At 40.7% G+C, this 13991-nt stretch overlaps 1 protein-coding gene across 42 annotated transcripts in view; it reads right to left on the bottom strand.

Annotated features, from left to right (window-relative positions):
• Positions 1–13991, bottom strand: part of dlg2 (discs, large homolog 2 (Drosophila)) — a 276897-nt gene that overhangs the window by 46990 nt on the left and 215916 nt on the right. For all 42 annotated transcript variants that reach the window (XM_032533606.1, XM_032533611.1, XM_032533613.1 and 39 more), the window contains 3 exons: positions 4961–5014; positions 3679–3729; positions 907–1031 (listed from right to left, as the gene is read on the bottom strand). In XM_032533606.1, coding sequence (XP_032389497.1) covers positions 907–1031; positions 3679–3729; positions 4961–5014 — 230 coding nt within the window. The remainder of the gene's footprint in view (positions 1–906; positions 1032–3678; positions 3730–4960; positions 5015–13991) is intronic.

Below are 13991 nucleotides of genomic sequence, written 5' to 3'. Positions count from 1 at the left end.
GGACTATGGTTAACTGCTCCTCAGATCTCTGCAGAGTAAATCCAGACTGCTAGCTAGATTATCTGTCCAATCTGAGTGTTCTGTTCCACGGCAAAAACAACCCTTAAACGTACACGTTCCACCAAAACAAGATCCTTCCTGAGACTATTTTCCAGAGGCACCGTTGCTCTGCACGGCACTTAGCACTACCCAAAATGATTGTGATTGGTTTAAAGAAATGCCAATTAACCGGAGCACGTTTTTCTCCCATCCCAGAATGTTGTGTGGACTAGCCAGACCCTTCTCCACAGCGCCGTAGAGGAGGGTCCGGCAATGCAAGACTATGTGAAGCCAAACTGTATTAAAGAGTGAGAAGAGACTCAGGAATAACTATAAAAACAAATGCTCTTGTAAAGAAACAGAAATTTAATTTGTGTGATTTCTGATTATAGTTTATATTCATGCTTATGGACAAAAACAGTGAAAAAAAAATTCAGTTAGTTAATAGATAAAATGGGTTTGCAGGATTTATATAAATAAGAGGCAATAAGAGGAAAAACTGATAAGAGGTGTTTCCGCAAGCCTTCCCTGAACCATTATAACTGTACTGTCCTCAATATGCTAAAAAATGCATGACACACCTACAGAACAATAATACTACTGTATAATATATGTTTCATACGAAAGCTTTCTGAGGGTAGATTACCCAGTGCAGCAGTGGAGCAATGCGCTGTGACATATCCATTCCCCAGTGGAGTGGTGAGTGGGGCGAGGGGCTATCTTTCAGTCATTCTCCTAAAGAAGATTTCTTTTCTGACATTCTTTTGAGATGTGCAAGTTTTTCCATGTTTTTCTCACTGTCAGGTCTGAAAACTTGTCAAGTTATCTCTTATTTAAAACCTGTGTGGGGAAGTGTAATTGACTGACCTCAGTCGTCCATCCTCTGCTGCGGCTCCTCCAGGGATGATCTTGGTAATGAAGATGCCAGGGTCGTCCCCGATGTGTGGGTTATCTGTGCCTCCGGCAATGCTAAAGCCCAACCCTGAGTTACCCTGTGGCCGTCAGTGAAGAAGAAGAAGTCAGTGAAAAATGATTCCTGCTGCTGTTATAATATCAATGAAGAAACAGCCAATTGTTTGTTACTTTTACATTGAAGATAATGTTAATGCTGATGTAAGTGCATACGTTGCAAATTAACTACACCATATTTCTTAAATATTTATATATTGCAGTCAGTCCCAACCTATTGTGTCTGACAGCCCAACTGAGCACACATTCATCAATGGTTGACCAACACATATTACTACCCTTATTGAAAAACTGGGTTGTTAAGTGCATTGACCATATCACCGTTGGGTGTGCCACAACTTTCTTTGATCAAACAAAGACAAAACGGATGGAGTTGTTTTAAGACAATTACAAAGTCAGCCTACTATCACCTTAAGAACACATCAAGTGTTAAAGGACTTACATGTCTTGACTGCTGTAACGGTATCTTTACAAATCACCCTAAAAAATCAACCAGACAGCTGCAGCTGAGTCCGAATGCTGCTGCTCCAGTCCTCACTAAAACTAAGGAAGTGGATCACATCACTCCAGTTCTGAAGTCTTTACACTGGCTTCCAGTCTCTCAAGTTTTTTTAAAAGTAAAGCTGCCTTCATTGACACTGCTGTCATGTTCCAAATGTGTTTATTTTATCTGATTTTAAACTAGATGTTTTTATTACTATTAACTGCTGTATATAATCAACACTCTTTCAACATATCTCCTAGAAACCGGATATTGACTCCCTTATGTACAAGCACCACTGGTTGCACTGTGCAAACAAAAACAAAATGCCTCAGAACGCATCATTGCCTTTAAATTATGAATTTACTATACCATCCTTTTCTAAATTCTAACTTTTAATTCCATTGAAAAGCACAGTTAACAGTGAACATGATTTAACAGTATGGCTTTGTAGTGTCTCAGTATGATAACAAAGCGGTCAGAGGTGTAAAGTCTTCAGTTTGCCATTACAAAATGGCTCTGGCATTCTGTTGTAAGTCCAGATCCCAACCTCTCTCCTGATTTAACCTGGCTCTTTATCATCATGCCATCCATGAAATATTGTATTTATAAGGCAGAGGGATCAAAACATGTCTTTCAGAGCAGGAGCTGCACTTCAGCTCTGCAAATAAAATCCCCTGGATGCCCACTCACAAAATGAAAGCCAAGCTTTGATTAAGTGATGACTTTGGTGTTAAATGATGGGAATAGCAACTTCTCTTGATTACAAATCCCACTGAGTGTCCCTGCAGGGCCTTGCCGCCTGAGTGAAAAAACACTGTTCTCTAGGGCAACAAAAGTACCAGACCAAGACCTGTCTATGCTCGGAGACGATAAATAGGGAGGTCCTGGAGTAGACCTATGAATGGAGGCTGACTACTGTCTGTATTAAATCAACAGCGCTCTCCTTGTTGGTTGGTTGTGGCATTCACCTTTGCAGTTCGTCTGGCTATGACTCTGCTTCTAGTTGTATTGGTGCTGTCAAAACTTCTACTCTGTGTCTATTAGTATCCACTTGGTCGACATTTTTATAACAGTGACTTGGAGATTATGCAAACTATGCCACATCTGCATTGGCACACAAATTGTATTATAGAGTTGCTGATTGTCTGTATATTACAAAATCTGCATTACATTAATTTTCAAGTCAAATCAACTTCTAACCAAAGTTAATGTTTGTGTCTACTCTGGCGTTTTTGACGGCAGGGATCACCCGGCTTTCCAGCATTGGACGCTAGTGGGCTTGCCACTAGCAGTCATTGGTTTCTCTTCACTGAGCACTGACAAGCAAAGAACACAGGCTCCGCCCTCCCACAACCCAGATGGCTGCACCTGATTGGACAAACGCTACATGTGGGGCCGTCTGCTGACGGATTTCAAAACAGAAACAACGCGGCCCGTGCTTTCTCTTATTTTATGAAAATACTTCAGTGCAATGTGTTTCTAAAAACATTTAGCGAGAAAAAGGCAATGCAGTTGCTGAATCTGTCTTAATTGTAGATCAACAACGGTCAGTTTAAAAGATTTTCATGACTTTTTCAGAGACAATGAGTCGAGCTGGCCACCCTTGATTTGCATAAAGTAGCCTGGATTTAACTTTATGCAATCATCAACTTGATGCCCCAATTAGAAAAACTCGCCACGACGCTGTATGTGACAACAATTGTTGTAGCCTAAAACACGCGTGACATCACTTAGAGCACCTTTAAGAGCTACGTATAAGCCATGTTAAATTTATGATCATGGAAATTTCTTCGGGATGTTTTTAAAACAAGGTATTTTAGGTCAGGACAGGAGTTATGTAGTTTTAGCAGTACATGTATGCTGTTTAATTATTGACATTTCCTTCATACGGTGGTATGAAAACACAGTTCTAAAAGCTTGTGTGGGACAATAAAAGTCCTAAATGGTTAAGACACAATTCATACTAAGAGAATGATTGCAAAGTCCTCCCCCATCCATTTCATATAGTACCTCATAATATATACACAGAGTTCACAGAGTGTAGAGCCACTCCTGAGGCAGAACGGATGTTTCCACTTCCTGCTATAACTACCTTGCATCTTATTTTAATGTCTTCAGAAGACCATTTCACTGTACCACAGTGCCGTCAATGTTCCCATAGATTAACACAGCTGTAAGGTACTCACCCGCTCTAGAGTGATTTCCTCAAACTCGTATTCAATTTCTGTGCCATTGACCTGAAGAAACAGAAAACAGATTGAACCAAGACATTCACTCCAGTTTTTATAAAGTACCTTCAAACATTGCTTTAAAATAAAAATGCACTAATGCGCAAAGGTGACAAAAGCCCAAAAAAATAATCTTGGAAAAAAATAAATAAATAAATAAATACATAAAAGGTTCAGTGACATGTAGGACAAGAACAGGATATAAACCCCGGTCTCCTGGGTAAAAGTCCTGTGTTGTTGGACCCATCCTCCATCCCTGCCAACCTATCCTACGGTTTTCCTGTCTTTCATTCCACTCACTACCGTTCTCTCTCTTCATTCTACGCCATCTTACAGCGCAGCGGACAAGCTGCTGCTCTGCCCGGTGTGTTCCATTCAGATGCTAAAGCATGCTTTTTGCGCCAGTATCTGACGCTGAAAGACATTGACCACACCAAGGCCAGCTCTACATAATAAAATTAAAAATGGGGCTGACGTGTGTTTTCCATAGCCAGTGCTGTACGAAGCAGGAGCCATCTTGAGGGAAACAATTTAAGATGATTGTTAATCAACATTTGCTATTTCTGGAACATGGAGGTTAGCTACAGAAGAGTCAGTCTCATCCTGTATCTCACTGAGATGATTAATTAGCAGCGAGCACTTCCGTCATTATGCATTCATTACAGGAATAGCACACAAGCATATGAGACACTGCATATAATATTCCCAGTTGGACATAATTTTTAAGCAGCATCAGATGTTATCATCAGAAACATGTGATTGAAGCAGGCAAGACCTGAGGACTAAATTAGCAACAAGAGTAAAAGATATACATGAGCTAAAAAATCTAAAATACAAATAAAATTGTTGTCCTGCAGGAAGAAAAGGCTGCAAAAATAAGTATAGTAATTGGCTGAGGCTCCTATATCCATTTGTTCAACTGCACTACAGCTTCATGTATTTGTTTTAGCCTCAAATAGTAGAAGGTTATTAGAAAGTCTTGTGTTGGTCCTTAATTCATGACAGACATCCATAACTCAGCACTGCAACCTCATTTGTTACTAAGATAGTTAGACAATCAAAATGGACTAACACACCACACATACTATCTCAAGTCAAACTCGGTAATAGAGCAGAGAGGAAAAAAGATTATTTATTAAATGTGCTCCTACTCAAGTGTGCTTTAATCTGCTGGAGGTATTGATCTTCTACTGAAAAGACTAATAGGTGCATTAAAGAATCCACAGAAATTCAAACTCACATAAGGAGCTGACTCCAAAGTGTCTGTGTTGACGATTATCGGGGCAGGGCTGGCCTGTAAAAAAGACAGAGAGGGGAGGGGGAGAAAAGGGGGAGACAAAGGTTTTAGTGATAGAGAGACGCCTGGTCCCACCACTGTCCTACTTTCCATGAGTGTATCAGGCTTGTGGATCTCCGTATTATCAACAATTTAACAGACTTCCATTTGCTGAATGAAAGCAGAAACACTCCCCTCTCATGCACAGCACTCTGATACAGTTGTTGAATAGGTTTAACAGAAAAGAGGGATGAGAACACAGGGAAACGAGTGGACATAGTGAATTTCTATTGTGCAAATATGCCTTACTGATAACAAAGACCACTTATAATTCCTTCAGCTACCAGCTTGAGTTGAAATGCGCCATCAACGCCTGCCAAAGATAAATCACCTTCACATTTTAACGACACCAATGGTAAGGTCAACTAACAGCTTTCGGGCCCTATCTTGCACCGGGCGCAGTACGAAAGTGTCTTTGACACAGTTGTTAATTTTCCGTCCCGCGCCCATGGCATTTAAATAGCAAATGCACCTGCATCCATCTTTGCGCCCATGGACCTGCTGGTCTTATAGGGAGGTGTGTTCAGGTGAATTCTTGGTGTATTGTTATCTTGAGGCAGTGGTAAGTGAACCTGGTCTAAAGTCAATAACGCAGCATTTCATTGTTATTTTAACAGTGAATTAGGAAAATGCTCCATGGCTTATGCACAGCCCCCACACTATGCTTGATACACATACAGGGACGCGCAGCAGCACACAAACATGCAAAAGATTAAAAATAATAATATTATGTTAACCCTGGCTTTTAAAGGGAATGGGAGATGCCCTCTGATTGGTCGATTTCATGTCTTGCCCAAAACACACCTATGATTAATGAAGACACCAAGGACAACCCATATGAACCAAGCAGCCGGACCCTTTTTCCGCCGTCAAACTAGCAAAAGTAGATTTGGACATGCCCAAAACATACCTGCGCCATGCGCTTCTCACTTAGATCGTTAAAACAGGGCCCTTCAAGTTCAAGACATCTTTCCTTATCACCTGTTACGGCTCTGTAGCACTGCTCTATAGTCTGTAATGGAAATTTGACCACTAGTCAGGTAGAAATATTGCATTCATAAACTTTGAAATCTGAACTCAAACCAATGTTACACAGTGCATGCAAAATGCTTTCTCCTGATGGCCTGTAGAAAGAGAGCAGATGGTTAAAGGCAGGATTAAGAGAGGAACTCTGATTTTTGGGCACAAGATGAGATCCGTAAACAATGAGCCTGATGAATGAGATGATTCTCAAGGATGCATTCAGAGATTCCTTTGAAATTCATCCTTTGATTTTGTCCCTACAAGATGAATAGAAACCAATAAAGGGCAAAAACAAAAGAAAGGGCTAATTATTCTCCTATGAATAATTAGAATAAAAAAAGAATGTAATGCATATCAAGTAGTAGATCATATCGTGTGCGAAGATGAGACAGCACATAACTCAAGATCTGTGAATTTTAAAACAGTTACAATCTGGTCACAAATCCTAGGCCGGAAACATATTTCACATGTGATGTGACGTCACCGTGAGCTAGAAGGATTATTCCACTGTATGCCGTTTCTATACACATAGAGATGTACTGTATGTCAGTGCTGTTGGGTAGTGTCATAGCAGCATAGAGAGTGAGTGACCGCTGTGCAGCTGACTGACATGATGCTGGGAAAGACGAGATGCTTTGCTGGGTCATCAGTGCAGCGACAGCACATGTCATCAGCAAGAGACTCAGCCTGTCCACTCATGTCTCCATCACAAATGGCTACATCACCCCATTAGACGGCACGCTATAGGACTGGCTGCTTCTTTATAATACTTGTAGAGTAACCTTTTGGGGAATCAAATTAAATCAAGGCCAGGGATTAACTTTTTTGGTTTGCTCAGTGCTTTTATATTGTCCTCAGAACAAATAGGGAGAGAGTTTTCTCACACTCATTTAAAGTATGAACCCTTGGTTGATGAATGTAGGGATGGACCGATTATTGGCCCTGGCTGACTATCGGCCCGTTTTTAGATTATCTCTATTTGCGTTTTAGTCGCCTGATAACCAGTAAAGTTAATAAATTTGGCTTGTGCATGAGAATGTGCGTACATTTAGACAGATACACAAACTAACGCTACTCTAAACCATGTAAGGATGATTAATAGTTAATTGTTTCTAGAGATATGCTTTTTTTTTTTTTAAAGATATCTATTGCTTTCAGTGTAAATTATGTCATTGATGCTTCTATTTCCTGTCATTCCTACTACTGCATCACTGAGCACCTGTGGCTCTTTTAATGATATCCAATTGTAATTAATCTCCATTAATAATGAACTGTTGGTAACATTTATAAAGATCACACTATTGTTATATTTTTGGTATCTATCTACTTCTGTAGCGTTTCTTGTACAAGCCCTATTTAAACGTCAAAATGTAAGCCTCCTGCAGAAGATGTAAACGTGCGTTTTCTAAGATGTTTCAGTATCAAAAAAGTATTACAATGTAAAATTAAGTTATCTCAGGACACTTATAAAGTAGTTCTAGACGTCACTCTCAGCTCAGCACATAAATAGACCAAACTACAAAACCGTTGGACCAATCATCACAAAGGAAATGGGGGCGGCTGTGGCTCAGTGGTAGAGTGGTTGCCTGCCAATCGGAAGGTTGGTGGTTCGATCCCTGGCCCTGCAGTCCCACGTCGAAGTGTCCTTGGGCAAGACACTGAACCCCCGATATGCCCCTGGTGCTGCGCATCGAATGAATGTGTGTGAGTGTTTGTCTGATCTGGTGGCACCTTGTACGGCATCCTCGGCCACAGTGTATGAATGGTGAATGTGTGTAAAAGCGCTTTGACTAGTTGTTAAGACTAGAAAAGTTTATATTTACAAAACTTGCTTCATATGTCCACATAAGTACATAAAATCCATTCAAACTAGGGAGCGCCGCAAATGTGTATTTGGCTGCATGGATTCATACAAAATTCGGTTTGCACAAAGTAATATTTTTAGCACAACAATTTTTCCTCAACAAAATGTGTATTTGTCTTCAGTGTTCTAGGAGTCCCAGGCTGGATTTGTGGTTCTGGTAACGCTCAGTTGTCCCTGAGAGATAATAAGGTTCAGGGTTTCTGCTCATGGCACTGGTCCTCATAACATTGTGCTTATGAATAAAGTTGCTTTAGATGTTTATCATGTACCATCATTCCAGCACTCTATATTATTATTATTAAATACGTAGATTGATATACATGTTAGAAAATAGTGTTTTTGTTGTCTGTAAACAATATATTCAAATAGTCCGAGATAATTCTGAGCCCCTTTAAGAGCCAAAGGTTTGGTCCCAGGTGCTGCTGATGTCCTGATTGAGACTGCCAAACACAGCCCTGTGATAAATGTAAATAGACTGTATCTATATAGCGCTATATTGTCGAAATGACTACTCAATGCGGTTTACATAGTACAGGAACCACTCACCATTCACACACTTTCATCCACTGTGGCCGAGGCTGCCGTACAAAATGCCACCTGCTCATCAGATAAACACTCACACACATTTACACTCCGATGACGCAGCATCGGAAGCAATTGGTACTTCAGTGTCTTGACCAAGGACACTTTTACATGTAGACTGAAGGGTTAGGGTTTGAACCACCAACCTTCCAATTGGTAGACAACTATTCTTTGCCTCTCTGTTTGAACGGTTAGTTATCTGAAAACCATGAGGTTTTATTAACAATTCAAAATTGCCTTTATCTCACAAACAAACAACACATGGCATGCACAAACATATACACATTGTCAAGAAAACATTTTGTGTTAGCAAATCCACATTGTTGGCACAGCAGGTATAGCACATTGCACAAATTAACAAACCAAAGTGTCGACAGTTCCAATTCTGACGTCACTAGCATTTTCTTCAAAAAAGGAACAGTTTTAGTTTTAATTGATTTAAAAGCTTTGGTGTGTAACAATTTGATATGAACAAACATCTGTTACATTCAAATTGTCAAATGAGTTGCTACAAAGCTAATTAAGACTATCAGCTCCACATAGCTCTCTCTGCATTTCTCAGTATGACTATGTTCACAAGATTGTGTCGTTCAGGGACTTTCCTGGGCAGAAACGCGAGTGAAGATAATGACCTCTTCTGAAGAGTCCATCATGTTTTTTTAATCCTCTGTGTCCTCCTTAGCTAATACCAACTGTGCAGAGAAGGGGTGGAGGGAGGAGGTGGGTGCACAATCACAGAAGGCTTGTCTCATGTGGCTGTGCCAACAGTGTTAATGTCATTACTTAGAATTCCTCATGGGGAAGACAGAAACTACACACTATAGCTTTAACTTTGCCAAATATTTTTTCTGCTATGCTGAAACAAAATAATAATAATTTTGTAACTTAAGAATGACATTACCTTTTTTATCCTAATTGATTTTCCATGTCATTATGTGCAACATATTTTTATTTGGGGAGGATGGGTGCATAGGGGCCATGACAGGCCGACATATGGCTTTCCTTTGGATGGGTTCCTTTCAAGGATTGTATTTATTTTACTATTTGTATGTTTATGTATATTACTTATGCATGTTCTGTACCCCTATATGCACCTCTGATCAACTTAATTTTGTTATTTAGAAAGTGAAGACAAATTGGATCTAAATCCGACTCTGGGATATTTGACATAAGTAATAACTTTGAATAAGTGGACATGAAAGAAGACAGAACTCATGGCCTTTAAATTTCTCTCTGTGAACTTTGATTCTGGTTTGTTTATGATCGCCCCAAATCACTTTCTTCTCTATTCTCTAGCCTCTGAAAACAACCAAAAACTCATCACGTTGAGATTAAAATAGAAAACGCTATTACAGAATTAGAACTGTTTTATTTCTCTCCGGCAAAGCAAATGTAAGAAATTTTGCCATCTTAGAAAAATACATGATATTGAGCATATATATTCAGTAATTGTACCCAGCTTTTACATTAGATTATAGATTTAACAATGTCCCCAGTTTGTGTGTTAATTAGCATGCAACATCTCCTAGCTTAATCCTAAAGCATGTGGATTCAAGTGAATTATGAAAGTAATGTACTACTCATTTAAATAAGAGACTGAATTGTGTGTGAGTCTGAACATCACAGATACAGACAGTGACAGAGAGAGTAACTGACTTAGTGACTAAACAAAAAGAGAAAGATTACAGTTGGCTAGCCATTTGTCATGAATCTTACTCCTGTCACTGGATGCTTTCTGTTGACCTCTGCATGTTGCTTCGCCAGCAGTCGTGCAGGTCATCAGTGTGGAAAGGCATTCCAGGCTTGTGACAACAAAACAAACTATATACTGTATTTATTCATCACATACAATGAAGTGAAACTGAATTAATTCATTGAATTAGGAGCAGTAGACAGCTACCTACAGCATCCGGGGAGCAACTTAGGGATCAGTGTCTTGCTCAAGAACAGATGACATGTGATCATAGAGCCTGGGATCGAAACGCCAATGGTTGAGGGGCGACCACTCTACCTCAGATCCACAGCCACCCCTATCAGGCCTGCACGATATTGGAAAAATCCAACATTGCTATTTTTCCCCCCCCCTGCGATATATACAGTGGTGTGAAAAAGTGTTTGCCCCCTTCCTCATTTCCTGTTCCTTTGCATGTTTGTCACACTTAAGTGTTTCGGAACATCAAACCAATTTAAACAATAGTCAAGGACAACACAAGTAAACACAAAATGCAATTTGTAAATGAAGGTGCTTATTATTAGGTGAAAAAAAATCCAAACCATCATGCCCTGTGTGAAAAAGTGATTGCCCCCCTTGTTAAAACATACTACAGACGTCTCAAATTTGTTGGACCCCTCCACAAAAAAACGAAGAATGCACAATTTTCTCTGAAATAACTTGAAACGGACACAAAGTAATTGGCATCCACCATTTTTATTCCATATTTAATAGAAATCAGACTTTGCTTTGATTTTTTTCAACATAATATGTAATAAGAAAACAAATGAAAATGGCATGGACAAAAATGATGGGACCGCTAACCTAATATTTTGTTGCACAACCTTTAGAGGCAATCACTGCAATCAAACTTTTTCTGTAGCTCTCAATGAGACTTCTGCACCTTTACAGTAGTTTGGCCCACTCTTCCTGAGCAACTGCTCCGCTGTCTCAGGTTTGATGGGTGCCTTCTCCAGACGCAAGTTTCAGGTCTTTCCATAGATGTTCGATAGATTCAAATCAGGACTCATAGAGGCCACTTCAGAATGTCCAATGTTTTGTTCCTATCCATTCTTGGTGCTTTTAGCTGTGTGTTTTGGGTCATTATCCGTTGAGGACCCATGACCTGCGACTGAGACAGAGCTTTCTGCACCTGGGCAGTACGTTTCGCTCCAGAATGCCTTGATAGTCTTGAGATTTCATTGTGCCCTGCACAGATTCAAGGCACCCTGCCGCGCAGCAAGCAGCCCCAAAACATAACCGAGCCTCCTCCATGTTTTCACTGTAGGTATGGTGTTTTTTCTTTGAAAGCTTCATTTTTCGTCTGTGAACATAGAGCTGATGTGACTTGCCAAAAACTCCAGTTTTGACTCATCTGTCCAAGGACATTCTCCCAGAAGGATTGTGGCTTGTCATATGCATTTTAGCAAATTCCGTCTGGCTTTTTTATGTTTTTCTTTCAAAGTAGAGTCCTCCTGGGTCTTCTTCCATGGAGCCCACTTTCGCTCAAAAAGCGACGGATGGTGCGATCAGAAACTGACGTACCTTCACCTTGAGTTCAGCTTGTACTCTTTGGCAGTTATCCTTGTTTCTTTTCTACCATTCGCACTATCCTTCGTTCAATCTGGGGTCGATTTTCCTCTTCGGCCCACGCCCAGGGAGGTTGGCTACAGTTCCATGGACCTTAACTTCTTAATAATATTTGCAACTGTTGTCACAGGAACATCAAGCTGCTTGGAGATGGTCTTGTAGCCTTTACCTTTACCATGCTTGTCTATATTTTCTTTCTGATCTCCTCAGACAACCTCTCCTTTGCTTTCTCTGGTCCATGTTCAGTGTGGTGCACACAATGATACCAAACAGCACAGTGACTACTTTTTCTCCTTTAAATAGGCTGAATGACTGATTACAAGATTGGAGACATGTGGTGTACTATTAAAGAAACTAATTAGTTGAAATATCACTATAATCCAATTATTTATTATCTTTTCCAAGGGGTACCAACAATGTGGTCCAGGCCATTTTAGAATATCTTTGAGATAGCAATATTCATCTCTTTTCACAGCTTCTTTACTTTACCTATGACATACCAAAGGCATGCAAGTATACATGATAAAATAGCTTTTATTCATCATTTTCAGGAGGAATGAAGCATTATTTCAATGACTGTAAGGGTACCAACATTTGAGCACGTCTGTATAACTGTGTGTTCCACACCTGAGTTCAATTTCTCTAGCCACACCCAGGCCTGATTATTGCCACACATCACAATCAAGGATCACTAAATAGGGCTGCTTGACACAGTGTCCACCAGAAGATCCTTAAAAGCTACACATCATGCCGAGACCCAAGAATTCAGGAACAATTGAGAAAGAAAGTAATTGAGATCTATCAGTCTGGAAAAGGGTTATAAGCCATTTCCAACTTTGGGAATCCAGCGAACCACAGTGAGAGCCATTATCCACAAATGGCGAAGACATGGAACAGTGGCGAACCTTCCCAGGAGTGGCCGGCCACCCAAAATTACCCCAAGAGCGCAGCGACGACTCATCCAGAGGTCACAAAAGACCCCACAACAACGTCCAAAGAACTGCAGGCCTCACTTGCCTAGTTAAGGTCGCGTTCATGCCTCCACCATCAGGAAACTGGGCAAAAATGGCCTCATGGCAGAGTTCCAAGAGAAAACCACTGCGCAAAAAGAACGTCAAAGCTCGTCTCAATTTCTCCACAACACATCTTGATGATCCCCAAGACTTTTGGGACAACATTCTGTGGACCGATGAGACAAAAGTGGAACTCTTTGAAGGTGTGTGTCCAAGTATATCTGGCGTAAAGAGGAACCCTGCATTTCATAAAAAACATTATCCAACAGTAAAATATGTGGTGGTAGTGTGATGGTTTGGGCTGTTTTGCTGCTTCAGGACCTGGAAGACTTGCCGTGATAAAGAACTATGAATTCTGCTGCTACCAAGAGATCCTGAAGGAGAAGGTCCGCCCATCTGTTGTGTACTCAAGCTGAAACGAACTTGGTTCTGCAGCAGGACAATGACTAAAACACACCAGCAAGTCCACCACCGAATGGCTGAAGAAAAACAAATGAGACTTTGGAGTGGCCTAGCAAGTCCTGCACCTGAATCCTAGGAGATGTTGTGGTATGACCTTAAAAAGGCCGTTCATGCTCGAAAACACCTAAACTGAATTAGGACAATTCTGCAAAGATAAGGGGCGGCTGTGGCTCATGGTAGCGGTTGCCTGCCATTCGGGGTTGGTGGTTCAATCCCCGCCCCTGCAGTCTTGTCGAAGTGTCCTTGGGCAAGACACTGACCCGAGTTGCCCCCGGTGCTGCGCTCGGAGTGTGAGTGTGTCTGAATGTTTATCTGATGAGCAGGTGGCACCTTGTACGGCGCCCCGGCCACAGTGTAGAATGTGTGTGAATGGTGAATGTTCCCTGTAGATGTAAAGTGCTTTGAGCAGTTGTTAAGACTGAAAAGCGCTATATAAATACAGCACATTTACATTTACATAAGTGGGCCAAAATTCCTCCAGGACGCTGTAAAAGCCTCATTGCACGTTATCGCAAACGCTTGGTTGCAGTTGTTGCTGCTAAGGGTGGCCCAACCAGTTATTAGGTTTAGGGGGCAATCACTTTTTCACACAGGGCCATGATGGTTTGGATTTTTTTCACCTTTAATAATACCACTGTATTGCAATATGAAAAAAGAAAAAGTAATTTTTAAAAGATGACATTAATAGCT

Source organism: Etheostoma spectabile, chromosome 13 (assembly GCF_008692095.1).
Source record: "Etheostoma spectabile isolate EspeVRDwgs_2016 chromosome 13, UIUC_Espe_1.0, whole genome shotgun sequence".
In the NCBI taxonomy this organism is placed as follows: domain Eukaryota; kingdom Metazoa; phylum Chordata; class Actinopteri; order Perciformes; family Percidae; genus Etheostoma; species Etheostoma spectabile.
The sequence above is the reverse complement of the archived record's forward strand: the minus strand, read 5'-3'. Positions and strand labels throughout refer to the sequence as shown.